The 14,673-nt window shown below is 37.0% G+C and overlaps 1 protein-coding gene across 3 annotated transcripts in view; it reads right to left on the reverse strand.

Moving 5' to 3' along the window:
* lrrk2 (leucine-rich repeat kinase 2) overlaps positions 1–14,673 on the reverse strand; it is a 148,290-nt gene that overhangs the window by 20,954 nt on the left and 112,663 nt on the right. For all 3 annotated transcript variants that reach the window (XM_078419866.1, XM_078419868.1, XM_078419867.1), the window contains 7 exons: positions 12,586–12,732; positions 12,104–12,216; positions 10,231–10,421; positions 8,984–9,144; positions 7,943–8,113; positions 6,852–6,952; positions 4,631–4,825 (listed from right to left, as the gene is read on the reverse strand). In XM_078419866.1, the coding sequence (XP_078275992.1) occupies positions 4,631–4,825; positions 6,852–6,952; positions 7,943–8,113; positions 8,984–9,144; positions 10,231–10,421; positions 12,104–12,216; positions 12,586–12,732 (1,079 nt within the window). The remainder of the gene's footprint in view (positions 1–4,630; positions 4,826–6,851; positions 6,953–7,942; positions 8,114–8,983; positions 9,145–10,230; positions 10,422–12,103; positions 12,217–12,585; positions 12,733–14,673) is intronic.

The following is a 14,673-nucleotide window of genomic DNA, read 5'->3' on the forward strand; positions in this document are numbered from 1 at the left end:
AAATAATTTACAGTAACACCCTTCTTACACCAGGGGGCAAATAAACATAAAATATAAGTTTCAACACCATGAGTAATGTCAGTACATGGTGACATGTATTTGTGATCGATTCTTAACACTGGTATGAATATTTAGTATAGTGTAGAGATACAGCATGAAAACAGGCCCATTGGCCCACCGAGTCCACACCGACCTTCAATCACCCATCAACACGAATTCTATGTTATCCCACTGTCTACACGTTAGGGCAATTTTATAGAGGCCAACTAACCTACAAACCCACACATCTTTGGGATGTGGGAGCAAATCAGAGCACCCGGAAGAAACTACTTTCTGATTAACTGATAAATTGATTAATTTTGAAAAAGTGATTAATCATTAATTAATCACTTTGCCCCTGATTAAAATCCAGATTTTTTTTGTTGTGATTTTCAAATTAAAACATTATTTCTTGGCAAATTTACCTTTATTTCACTAACGTAAACCTACATTAGACTTTCATCAGGTAAGATCTCAGAAAACAAAGCATCAATGGTCTTAATACTCAATGATGTGCGCAATTTCATGACAGAGGTCAGCAGCACGAAAACATCTTTCAGATTCAACTGAGCTGGGAGGAATTGCCATGAGTGGTCTGTATACTTTTTAAAGTGTGCTTTGACGTTTCCATGTGCTTTCCACACAGCCATTTCTCACTTCAATATCTTCAAAATGACTTGCAGGTTTGCATATGACTCCATTGGCTTTGGGTTCTTGACATTCTTTCCGGAGAGAATGGCATTAAGCTCTGATTTACTTTGCTTCACAGTGGGCTCAGCTTGATCATTATGTTCTTCACCAGTGTCATGAATTAATTCATCGTTTTTATTTGAGAGCAGCCACACATAAACATCATTTGTTGGTGGAATGCAAGTCAGGAGTTCCAGGCAGAGTCATAATCCATGGATCATCCAAGTACCCGAGGAGTCTTAAAATGCCTGAGCTTTATCTCTACTCAATCGTGGCGCGAACAGCTTCATACAGTTTTCTGACAATATTGTCAGGTTGCTGCTCCAGATTGGTCAGTGTGAAATCAAACATTTTGTCAGCTTTGACTAAATTGCAATCATGTCATCCAAGGGCTAGGACGCTCATTTCAATCAAATCCAAACTTTCAGCTAATTCAGATGTCAGCTTCAATTCAATTTCAGATGGGAAAAATGGCTGGATGAAAGCTCACCAAGACATCTTTCAGTTTCAAAAACTGCCTCAGCATAGCCAGCATTGAATTCCAATGTGTTTTGCAGTCAAGGATCAATGCCATCTCATTTCCCTCTTCTAGATTTCCTAAATCTAGTTGGACTAGATTTTGCAGTAAATCATTTCTCATGGGTGATTTGCAGAAAAGCTTAACATTGTTTGGATTTTTCAGATCAATTCAGCAATGTTGTCTGCAAGTTGAACATCAACAGATTAATTTTCCACTCACTCGCTGATATAGCCATCAACACCTTTGTCCTCATCATTGGACTCCTCAATAATTTCTTCTTCATAGATGTAGTCTTCTTCATTCTCATCTTCATCACCATCAGGAGATATGTTACGTGGCCTTTTGATCAACACATCAACCACATCTCAGTGAATGCCATGCAAATTGCTGGAAAAAGCCAGAGTTTTGACCGAGCTTCTTCTTGACCCTGGCTCAATCAATGGTCATCCAGACTACATGTTTCTTCAAATTAATGTCAAAAGTTTCAAGTTTATCAATAATCAGTTGTAGACCTTTTTCAGCAGGCATTGAATCATTGATTGTATCATCCCAAGGCCAAAGAGATTGTCAGTGTGATGTAAATTGAGACACATGTAACTTCGATTTCTCATTGAGGTCCACGTCTAAGTCCCAGATTCCAGTATTTCCTTCAGTTCCTATTTCATTTCTTCCCGGATTCTTGTTCCAAACTTCATGACCATATCACAAATTCACTTGCTCGTACATGGGATTTTCAGACCTCACGCTTTCTAGCCATTTTTGATGTCAACATTTTTGGCCAAAGTTGCAAATGGAATTCTGTCTAAAGCTGTCAAGCGTGCAATTACAAACTTAAGTGTTTCTGTTTAAAATGCTTGAAATGTGAATGAATTGTTCCCAAATTTGTGCAGGATGGAATGCCAACTGACTTGTTTGAAGACACTGGGTCAAATTTGAACGCATGTTTATGTTCCAGATAATATTTGAATGACAACGGGTATGGCTGATATTTTAAAGTTCACAATGCTTGCACTTCAATAAATTCCTATCGTTTTACTTCACGAGAAAGTTGCTCTAAACGTCCAGCTTCTTGCCTTGAAAATCAATACAGTTATTTAACATTTGGCTGTTCAAAATTTTCTGAACACATTTAACTGATTGATTATTTTTACATTTTTGCTTAGTTTTAATGGATAAACTAGCTGAACCCAATGTCAGAACCAGGAATGGGAGAAAACAAGATACCTTTCAGTGGCATAAAGGTTAGGGAGATTTATTCTGAAGAATAAATAGAATATCTCTGAAGAGTGAGACGCAATGGGTTAAAGAGACAGTTAAAACATATTATGCTTCTTTGTCTGTGTTATACATTGCCAACAGCAAAATTGAGAGACATGCCCAGCAGGCCCTTAAGGGAGGGACAGTAGGGCAGCGTGGGGTTACTGCCTTACAGCATCAGCGATCTGGATTCAATACTGCCCATGGGTGCTGTCTGTCCGGAATTTGTACTTCTCCCTGTGACTACATGGGTTTTCTCAGGGTGCTCCGGTTTCCTCCCACATTCCAAAGAAGTGCAGGTTTGTAGGTTAATTGGCTTCTGTAAATTGTCCCTAATGTGTATGACAGAACTAGTGTATGGGTGATCTTTGTCGGCATAGACTCAGTGGGCCGAAGGGCCCATTTTTAAGATGTATCGCTAAACTAAGGCCAGTTTAGCCTAATGGAGAGGGAAAAACTGAGCCAAAATTACAGATGGCTATCTGGATGAAGTGGCCATTTCTGAAACATTCAGAAAGAAAGAGCATGTTTTTTTAATGTCAGAATTCAATATCAAATCTGGAAGGCTGCAGCATGCCCAGATGGACGAGGTGTCTTTCCTCAAGCTTGCAGTGGGTCTCAGTGTAACTGTGCAGAAGATGACAGAGAGATAGATCAGAATAGGATGAGAATTTTGAGAGGCAGTCAACCTATTTAATGTTCCTGTCTAATACCAAATTGGCTTGCCCAAATTTAGAAATTTAACTCATGGACCAGTCCTATCCTTATCCAGAACTATTTTAAAGGTTATCAAACTGTGGTCTCAGCTGCCAAAAGGCCTGTCCTCTAACACTTCAGTCACTTGCCTTGGTCAATTCCTTAAGCAGTTGGTCAATCTTTGCGCTCTCCCTTTTAGGCCCCTTGACATTGCCTGCAGAAGCTTTCCAGAACACACTTGACAAATTCCATCCCATCTAAGCCCTTGGCCGTCCCAGCCCATATTGGGAAAGTCTCATTTGGTGCCACAGAATCTGTCTGTCCTCCTAACTATTGAGTCTCCTATCACCATAACCCTGTATGATTTCATCCTACCCTGTTGTGCCTCAGAGCCCGGCCTGTTGCAACTAACTTGACTGCTTCTGCTGCTCTCCACAGAATGGTTTGAGAGGAATGGCCATAGGAAATTCCTGCACTCTCTGACTGCTCGCTTTACCACCCATCTACTTTCTGCCTATGCCTTTGGTGTGACCACCTCACTATCATGCTGATCAATGGCACTCTGATTCTCTTATATAATTCTGAGGTCATCCAGTCACGGTTTGAGTTCCCTCACTCAGTCAGTCATAAGCATCAGCTGGGTGCACTGACCACAGTGGCACTCGGGAACACTCGAAGTTTCCCTGGTCTTCCACATCATGTAGTAGCAGCATACCACGGCCTTAACTCTCACCCTTGCTGCACTAAGACTAACGAGGAATCAAGGGTAAAGAGTGTTTTATTGTCATATGTCCAGAAATGGAACAAGGAGCAAAAAAGGACCTTGCATTATCTTACCTTCTAGCTGCGCACAGCCTCCTGGCCACAGGCTCTTGAGCCAAAGCTTCAACAATTACTCGTGAAGGCAGTACTTCACCTTAGAATGCAGGTTCGTCTAATAGGCCACTTCGCCAGTGCTTGTTTTCCTTTTATACACCATGAAGAGCAGTCACTCCCTAGCGGCTTTTTAAATCTCCCATGTTGCTCCTCCTTGCAGCTGCTCATTCGCTGCTGAAACTAATGGTTCGCAGACTAGGGTCCACCCCTCCCACACCAGTCTTCTAATCTTGCATTTGAATGACTGTTTAATCATTGAATTTAAAAATTTTAAAAAAATCCTAAAACTGTTTCTTAGCTTTCTTCTCTCCCATCCCCACAAATTTAGTTATTGACATTTTTGTTGTTATAATCAGTGTACATCCGAAGCGCAATTTGTTCATATGTCGTTGAAAATAATCAGACCGATTTTCAAGGCTAATTGACACCATTTACAAACTTGTTTTGATGTAATGACAAGAAACACATTGGTAGAAACATTAAACATTTTCAAAAACAATATCTGAAGATGGAAACATGTGTGAAACATGTGATTTTCACTATTACACATACCATAACAGTCTGGCCTTCAATATCCAGATCCAGAGAGGAAAGTTGTGCTTTATCTCTTTTTCCACTGCCAATCCAGACGAAAGGCTTTTTGCAAATGGGGTTTCTGGCTACCATGCACTCTGCTGTAAGATTACTGGGTATGGTCATTATTCGCTTCAAACACAATAGTTGCACAGAGTTCAGTCTCTCATATACCTGGAGAACAAAACGGGCAAGAACACAAAGCACCATTTAATCTTTTTGGCTCTATTTCTCAAATAGAGCCTCAAAATTCTTTTTGGCATATTATTTCCCCACCATCATCCATTTCCATCAGTTTTTCATTCAGAGTTATCATAAAGTCATAGTCATACAGCATGGAAACAGGCCCTTTGGCTCTTCAGCCCAACTCGCCCGCATCAACCAAAATGCGCCATCTATGCTAGTCTCATTTGCCTGCACCTGGCCCATATCACTCTAAACCTTTCCTATCCATGTACCTGCCCTAATGTTTTATTAAATGTTGATATTGTACCTGCCTTAACTACTTCCACTGGCAGCATATTCCAGATATCCATCGTCCTTTGTATGAAAACACTGCCCCTCAGGTTCCTATTAAATCTTTCCCCTCTCACCTTAAAACCGTACCTGTTCTTGATTCTCCTACCCTCAGGAAAATAATTATGCATGATGATTAGAATCCTCTCATGATAATATCACTCTTCAGCCTCCCACGCTGTAAGGAATAAAGTCCTAACATGCCCAACCTCTCCCTATATCTCTGGCCTTCCAAGTTTTGGGCAGCACAGTGGCGCACTGGTGGAGTTGCGGCCTTTCAGCGCCAGAGACCACAGGTTCGGTCCTGACTATCGGTGCTGTCTGTATGGAGTTTGCACGTTCTCCCTGTGACTCCGTGGGTTTTCTCTGGGTGCTCCGGTTTCTCCCACATTCCAAAGATGTGTAGGTTTATAGGTTAATTAACTTCTTTAAATTGGCCCTAGAGTGTAGGATAGAACTAATGTATGGGGTGATTGTTGGTTAACACAGGCTCAGTGGGCAGAAGTGCCTGTTTGCACACTGTATCTGTAAAATAAACTAAGTCCTGGCAATATCCTTATAAATCTTGTCTGCACATTTTCCACCTTAATGGCATTCTTTCCCATAGCAGAGTTACCAAAACTGAACACAAATTTCCAAGTGTAGCCTCCCAGCGTCTTGTTCAATTATAAAATAGCGTCCCAACTTCTTTGCTTAATTCCCTGACTATTGAAGGCCAATGTACAATGAGCTTTCTTCACTACCCTATCTTGATGCAATGGCACTTTCAGAGAACTATGTACTTGTACTCCAAGATCCCTCTGCTCCACAGCACTTCCAGGGTCCTACCATTCACTTTGAAGGTCTTGCCCTGGATTGACCTCCCAAAATGCAATTCGCACACTTGGGTCTTGACCCGAAATGTCACCCATTCCTTTTCTCCCGAGATGCTGCCTAGCCCGCTGAGTTACTCCAGCATTTTGTGTCTACCTTCGCACACTTATCTCAATTAAATCCAATTAAATTTGCGATTCCTTGGAAAACATACCAAGCTGACCAGTATCTCGCTGTAATTCTTGATAAGCATCTTCATCGTCTATGATGCCACCTATTTTAGTATCATTTGCAGACATGCCTTGTACATATTCAAACCGCTGTAATAGAAGCCTAACAGTAATAGGCCCAGCACTGATCCCCAAGGTATATCACTAGTTATCGGCCTTCAGTATGAAAAACAACCTTCCCTCACCACCCTCTGCTTCCTGCCATTAAGCCAGCTGTAGATTTCATGCAAATGTAACATTTATCAGTTATATCCAACAGTGATAAATAATATCAGCATTGTTAAATAATAGTAGTACTTTACAAGCATAAAACAAAGTAATTAGTTGATATTAAGTTAGTGGTTGATAATAGAAGCAGAAGCTTATTGATCTTGTTGGTCTTCTTCATCAGCGAAAAATGGAAATGTGACTGTTGCAACAAAGGTATATCAGAGACCAACAATAAATGACCTGGAAATTCCAGATATTATGAAATTCTTTGTATGTAAATTTTCAAAGCAGTTGCCATAGATATAAATGCAATGAAATGCAGTCCATGTGAATTTATCCATACTAGAAAAATGGTATCCGACTCCACTTGCTGATCAGTACTATCAAACATTGTTATCTAGCCTCTTCTTATGCTTAGGTTTCAACCTTACCTGAGAAGATGTAGGTCTGTCCTCAGCATTTTGCTTCAGACAATGATCAATTAAGTTCTGTATACCAGGCCATGGTGAACAGTTTAATTCTTTGACTGGATCTAAAAAGAGATTTGAATGCTGATCAAGAACCAACATTTAATAGTACATGTCAACATGCTCAAGTAATTGATGACTTAAAATTCACAGCTACAACAATCTATATAGCTGGATTCTACATTACTAGCAAACACCATATACCCAACCAAATCCATTAAAATAAATCATTCACTGAAATTAATATGTTGAGACCCACAATTCCAAACAGAGAAAACTTGTAAAAAAGTTTCCTGATTCTTAATATTTAATGAAAAATATACAATTGAAGACCACAATTCCCATCAACTAACTGAATATTTTCACATCGGCTGGAAACATAAATTCAATCACATTGTTCACAATAGAGCAGATACAAAAATGCTAATGCCTTTTAATAATTGCATACAAAGCTATCAAAGTGCCATTGTAAACTAAATCAGATCTATTTTTAAATACAGAACTTTATTGTCATATTCAACATCATAAATAAGGATTTGGTATTGAAGGATGGACAACGAAGTCTCAAAATATATATTTTTCCCAACTCCAGATGCTGATCTTAGCACTGTTTTAATTTAATCTATTTGAAAAGCTTTTAAATGTCCCTGCCTAACAGGCAATTAAAATTTTTCAAAAACATTTATACAGCAAACAAACACTCAAAGCTTTCTGGGTGTTGCAGTTCTGCTTAATGACAATTTTCTGATCATGGCCAGTCTGCCTTGCAGATGTTGCTTGGCTGTGAAGAGTCATCCTCTGCATCCATAGAAAGTAAATGCGGATGGGTGAGATTGCAGGAGGTCAGGCCACATACAGGACAATGAAGTCCAGTGCCACACAAAAGTATTCACGATAGAAGGCAAAGTGAATTCAGTCACATTTCATAGGCTACGACTAAAGTGTAGATCTGAAACGTTTCCAGTTTCAGGTTGTGGTACGAAGACAAAATGAATCAATATTTTTGATAGAAATTTCACTCATCTTTTATGCGTTCATTTGTTTGAAATAAATACCTGGCAATCTCCCCTGAACTGCCATCTCATCAAAATCGTTTGGAAACTTCATTCCATCAGAGATTCTTTTACCATTCGTAATTATGTCATATAAAAGTAATCCAAAGGAATATATATCCGCTTGGTGATTGTAGATGACATTTCCTTTTGCAACTTCTGGTGCTCGAAATCCTAACAAAAATAATGATAAACATTCCAAAATACTTCTAATCAAAATATCATATTTATTACTTCTTCAAATCAAGTTGAGCAAAGGCAGGAATCGGTTTTGGTCAATAATCATGGCAGCATTTAGTTTGACAGATTGTGTTTATGCATATATTCAATCTATTGTGCCGTATCAAGTTTCGTTCAAATTGTTATGCTATCGTGTACCGTTTTGGCTGCATTTCAGACACATACCCCATAAAATAAACATCACCATTTTGATTTAATACTTCCGTGTTCAATGCGTGCTTTCCTGAGGTAAATGCTCAAATTTTCTTCAAGTTAAAGTTTGATCACTCAATAATCTTAAAATTGTGTGTCTTTTTTTTCATCAACAGCTGTCACAACAGGAACCAACGGATTTCATCTACAGGTTGTGTTTCATTCAAATTTTTGTGCAATCGTGTACCGTTTTGGCTGCTTTCTGCCCAACCAAGTGTTCAAGTGCATTTGATTACAAAATGCAAAATAACAAAATTAAAGTAAAAAATCACAAAATTAATTTAGTTCAATAACGAAACTGACAAGTTTCTAAAGAACCTTTAATATCAACGGGTCCCAACGGGTCGTCTAGTACTGTATAAATTGTAACTTTCAAGATGGATTAAAAATATTGAATGCTTTCAGTATAATTTTGAATTTTAAATATATTTTAAATATTATATTTAAATATAAATATAAATTTAAATATAAATAGAATTTTGAAGGAACTGCAGATGCTGGTTTTCACCGAAGATAGACACAATGTATCAGAACTAAATAAAAAGGTATTATATGTTTTCCATAAAATGTACATCAGTGAATTCTACTTTATGGAAAATTGGAAGATTTTACCTGGTGTCCCCTCAGGGTTCTTAATTCCCATTCTACAGCAATACTGAGCAATGCCATAATCAGCAATTTTGGCAATTATAGCAGAATTCGGATTCAAGCTGAACAGTAACACGTTATGAGGCTTCATGTCCCGATATATTATCATCGATGAATGTAGGTATCTGTTAAAATATTATCTTATATATAGGTAATATGTTCATTATATAGGCAATATTAAAACATAGGTATAAGTAACCAAACAAATGCATCATAATGGCTATGTTTGAAAGAGATTTTTAGAAATAAAGCAAATAACGAGATTCAGCTGCAATCACAGATTTAAAAGAAACTGGATTTACTGACCCTTGGTTTAAGATTAGATTAAAGTACAAAATCACAAGAAAAACTTTAGAATGCTTTACAGGGCAAAGAAAAGCCCAATGACGCAGATAACGAGAAATACCGAAAAATGAGAAGCCCACTCAAGGTTCAAAATTGTTCATATCTTTTGAAAGTATATTGGTAATAAACTTTTCAAAGTATATACAAAATAAGACAGAGATTTCTAATAAGGAAATTTTAAAAACTGCAAATTATAACAAAACTGAAATAAAAACAGAAAATATAGTAGGTATCCAACAGGTCTGCCTGAATCTATGGAAAGAGAAACACGGTTAGCCTTTCAGGTCAAAGACTCTGCTGTAACTGAAAATTTGTTTTCTCCCTTTTGCAGTTCTGCCAAAGGGTGTTTGACCTGAAATGTTAACTTTGTTTCTTTTTTCTCATGCTGTCAGACTAGTTGAATCTTACCAACATTTTTTGTTTTTATTGCTTATTTTTCTAGATCATAACTCAAATACGTTCTGAATAATTTAGACAGGGCACACAAGTAGTACAATTACAATGTAACTAAAGATAAATTTTGACCACACGATTTTTATATTTATTCATGGTTTGCTGTTTCACAAAATGTTTGCAAACCCACAGATGGGCTTTTACTCAAAGTCAAGACTTTTTTTGTACATTTACCCGGTAAACAGCTTGATTACTTAATTTTTTTGCTTTTCTGCTTATATTACAAATAATGCATGTCAATTTATAACAATCGTGACTCACAGCTAAAGCTAATATTAAGTATCTTATGCTGACAGACTTTTAAAAGGGATCTAGCACTGCAATAAATAATTTGGATTTTTTTCCAAAATCTATTGTTGTTAGATGTACTGAACTAGAATAACCAGATATACAGTGTACTGAGTTATTGATACCTTAAGCCATCAGCCACTTGTAGAGCTATCCGATGTTGAAGTTTTTGATTAAGTTGTTCTTTCTCATGGTCAAGAAAGAGATCTAGGGACCCTTTGGGTGCCAATTCCAATACCAACATCCGAGGCCGAAAGGTAGCCGCAAATAATAAAATCAGACTTGGATGAAGCAACTGAGAAAGAACTGCAAGTTCCTGGATATTATATAAGTGAAAAAGCATGTTAGTTACTATTGATAAAAATGAGATTGAACATCTGGTATAAATATCAGAATTTGAACCCAATTGATTGAACCCAAATCACTTCAGGTTTGAAAGTGTTTGTTATCAATTACCAACATGTCAAAAATGTGCAAGCTTCATATAGTTAACATAAGAAAATGCTATATCCAAGAGTTTTAAGTATGAATATTTGTAATAAATATCAATAGTTTGGAACTGCCAATGTAGAACGCATTACTGATAAAATAATGTCCCCTGAAATACTTGTTTTGTGAACACAGTCACAGGGCAGAATATTGTGAAAAATGTATTTATATTTTCATGTTATTAGCAGAGCTATGTTTACATAAATTCAAATTTATCAGATTAGGATTCTAACCGCAACCAAAAACAAAAAGGTATAAAATGTCTTCTAATAACCACACAAAACACTCACTTCTTCAGTGAACCAAACAGAGAATATGAACATAGAAATAAAATGATGCTGCTGTATTATGAATGTCCTGAAACTGTAATATTAATATTTTAGTTTTGGCTCAAATGTCAAACGTATGAAACTCTGCTTACTTGGGTAGTAACCTATCAGCAATTCCAATCCAAAGGTAAAGAATTAAGGCCCTGAGTTTGCAAAAGCTAACATATTAATTTAGTTATTCAAGGATCTGATCTGTGATTTCATGAAACCTCTGCTATGAAATATCATGCCTCCTACAGGCCATCTGGGATACAAGTGAAAAGGACAAGCTGCAGTGTCTCTTTAATCAGTCTGATGTATTCTGAGACTTCAGATTCCTTGCCAGGAAATTGAATTAGAACAGTAAATGTAATGTCATATCACACACATAAAGAGCAGCATATAAGCAGAAAGATATATGGGGAAAGTTAAATTAAAAGAGGGAGAAGGGATAAAAATAGATGAAACAAAATTAATAGATCCTTTTATGCTTTACCAATAATTAAACATAAAGGGATGCGATTCCCTATTTGTAATAGTTAATTAACAATTACAGGCAGATTACGTGGCTGCAATTCATGCTAATCACAGTTAAAGGGATATAACTTTCTTTTTAACCATTATTAAATGTCAAGAGGATTTTAGTTACAGGCTAGAAGTACTTTCTCTACATAAAGTTGAACATTTCTGATACAATAATTGGGTCTAGTTATAAAGAATTTAAGACCAAATATGCAAATTTAAGACCATATGGCCACATGCTGCATTAAACACCTTTCCTCTCAATGTTTAATCATCAATAATATATGACCATTTCTTTAAAAGATATATCATTATTTATCCATAATGCTGTAAACCCTATTATTTTGAGAAATAGCATTTCTAATCAGTGTTCGAAAGAGGTTCAGCTGGGATTTCCATAGGGATAGAAGAACTAATATGTTGGGAGTTTTCAGGGTCCAGGAAAATCAGCACGTTCGAGACGCTGTGTAAATAATTAATGGGCCTACTAAACAGTAAAGATCGTCTCCAGAAATCAAAACATATATATTTGGAGATAACAATTAAAATTATGAAAATTGATTAAGTACTGTACCTACATAGTGTTTCACTGTGACATGTTGTTGCTATGTACTTCTCTTAAAATGTAGTTACATCTGACACCACCGTTAAATATTTTAAACATGTTGCGATTACATACTTGTCTCAAAAGACGATGTAGAAACATCTGTGACACGTGTTTGTTAAATATTTTAACAGCTACTTCTTTGTGTCTGTACGTTGCATGATAGACAGATCCAAATCCTCCATCACCTTTAAAAGAAAATAAGAATGCAGAAGTTGGTATTTCACCAAGAAAGCTAGAAAACCTTTCAAATCAAAGTTTTAAGGGAATTTAATAATCAAATTATTTAAAAATCCCAAATAGGCAGGCATTTGCAAAGACAATTGATTTAGAGGTCATTGGCTTCTTGATCAGATACTCTTTTCAAATAAAGTGTAACTGTTGGATCAGCTATGGTAAAGCAGTTAAAGTGACAGAGGTTAGTTAATTTGCTGTGCAAATATTTTCAACAAGATCATAATATAAAGGTATTCTTTAGTAAATGTAGCTTTTATCTTCATTACAATTCAGGACAGTTTACAATTCAATTAATATGACGACAAAAATGTGCGTCTTACCCAACAGAAAATCAGATGACTGTTCAAGTTCAAGTTGGCTAACATCCAGCACAATATTCTGGGGTAAATCAACTAGCACAAGGTCTGGGGCAATTTGAGAAATTAAAATTTTATTGCTTCTATCACATGGACAAGTCAAAAAATCATCTGTAGAAAAGAAAACAATTGGTTTGAATATGTTCAAAGATGACAGTTTGCTGTTTTAAATCACACTCACATTCTTCGTCATCTCCATTAACTCCTGTTAGGGTATGATTCAAAATAGAAATCAAAACGATTTGTAAGAAAACACATCGACAAATTAATCAGTAGTTTCTTTTTCATTTAAACAATCTACATTTAATATGTCCCAAACAGTGTTAACTATACTACAATTTAATAAAAAGTCAACGCAAGTCTTCAGATCAAATCCACTTCTAAGCAGTTTACACCTTTAATTTACCTGAATTGGTTAAGTGTGCATAAATATTAAAGCTGAGAATTCAGAAGAAGTCTTCAGAAGTCAATAGGAAGGGCAGTAGATCAGGAATTAAGCTATATAGTGGGGGAGTGGGGGTTCAACAAATTGGAAAAGTAAGTACAAAGTTAAATGGAAGGAGAGCAGAGGAGAGGTTACAAAAGTCTCCAGAATAAGAAATAGGACAGAAAGTTTCGAAAGGGATAAGAATATAATGTCAGGCATCAAGGAAACTGATATGAAAAGAAGGGTGGTGAATATAGAACTGAAGGTATTATATCTAAAAGCATGTTTTATACGAAACAAAGGTGGATGACATAGCACAGTTAGAAATTGGCACGCATGACATTATGGATCTCACAGAGACGTGGCTGAAAGAGGATCAAAGCTAAGAGCTGAACATCCAAGGATACACATCCTATTGAAAAGTCAAAGTGTCAGAGGCGCTGTAACCGTGACAATAAACTAAACAAGCATGTTGGCAGAGGGGGTGCTGTGGCTCTGTTGGTAAGGAATGAAATCCAATCCTTGGGTGGCACAGTGGCGTTGCAATAGAGTTGCAGCCTTACAGTGCCAGAGACCCGGGTTCGATCATGACTATGGGTGCTGTCTGTACGGAGTTTGTAATTCTCCCTAAGACCGCCTGAGTTTTCTCTGGATGATCTGGTTTCCACCCACATTCTAAAGACATGCAGGTTTGTACATTAACTGGCTTCTGTAAAAATTGTTCCTTATGTGTAGGATAGAACTAGAGTATGGGTAATCGTTTGTCGGTGGGTTGAAAGGTCTGTTTCCACACTGTATCTCTAAATGAAATTAAACAGCAAGAAAGAACATAGGACCAGAAGAAGTAGAATCCCTGTGGATGGAGTTGAGAAACTGCAAGGTAAAAAGACCTTGATGGGAATTATATGCACCCCTCTAAATAGCAGCCCAGATGTAGGGTACAAATCACACCAGGAGATAGAAAAAGCTCGTAAGAAAGACAATGTTACTGTAGTGATGGTGTTTTCAATATGCAGGTAGACTAGGAAAATCAGGTTGATACTGGATCCCAAGAGAAGGAATTTGTGGAATGTGCACGAGATGGCTTCTTAGAGCAGCTCGTGGTCAAACCAACTTTAGAAAAGGAAATTGTGGATTTAGTATCGTGTAACAAATCAGATTTAATTAGGGAGCTTAAAGTGAAGGAGACAGTGATCATAATATGACAGAATTCAACCTGCAGTTTTGAGAGGGAGATCTGAAATCGTATGTATCGGTATTAGTGTTGAGTAAAGGTAGCCACAGAGGTATGAGGGAGGTTGATTGGAAAGAGGCACTAGCAGGAATTACAGTGGAGCAGTAATGGCAGGAGTTTCTGGAGTAATTCAGAAGACACAGGATCTTTTCATCCCATATAGCTAGAAGCATACGAAGGGGAGAATGAGGCGATTGTGGCTAACAATGGGAGTCAAAGACAGCATAAAAACAAAAGAGAAGACATAATTTCACAGAGGATAGCAGGAAGAAAGAGGATTAAAAACCAACAGAAGGCAATGATTAAAAAGAAATAAGGAAAGGAAAGTATGAAGTTAAGCTAGCTATAATATAAAAGAGAATACCATAAGTTTTTTCAGATATATAAAGAG

Source organism: Rhinoraja longicauda, chromosome 23 (assembly GCF_053455715.1).
Source record: "Rhinoraja longicauda isolate Sanriku21f chromosome 23, sRhiLon1.1, whole genome shotgun sequence".
Lineage (NCBI taxonomy): Eukaryota > Metazoa > Chordata > Chondrichthyes > Rajiformes > Arhynchobatidae > Rhinoraja > Rhinoraja longicauda.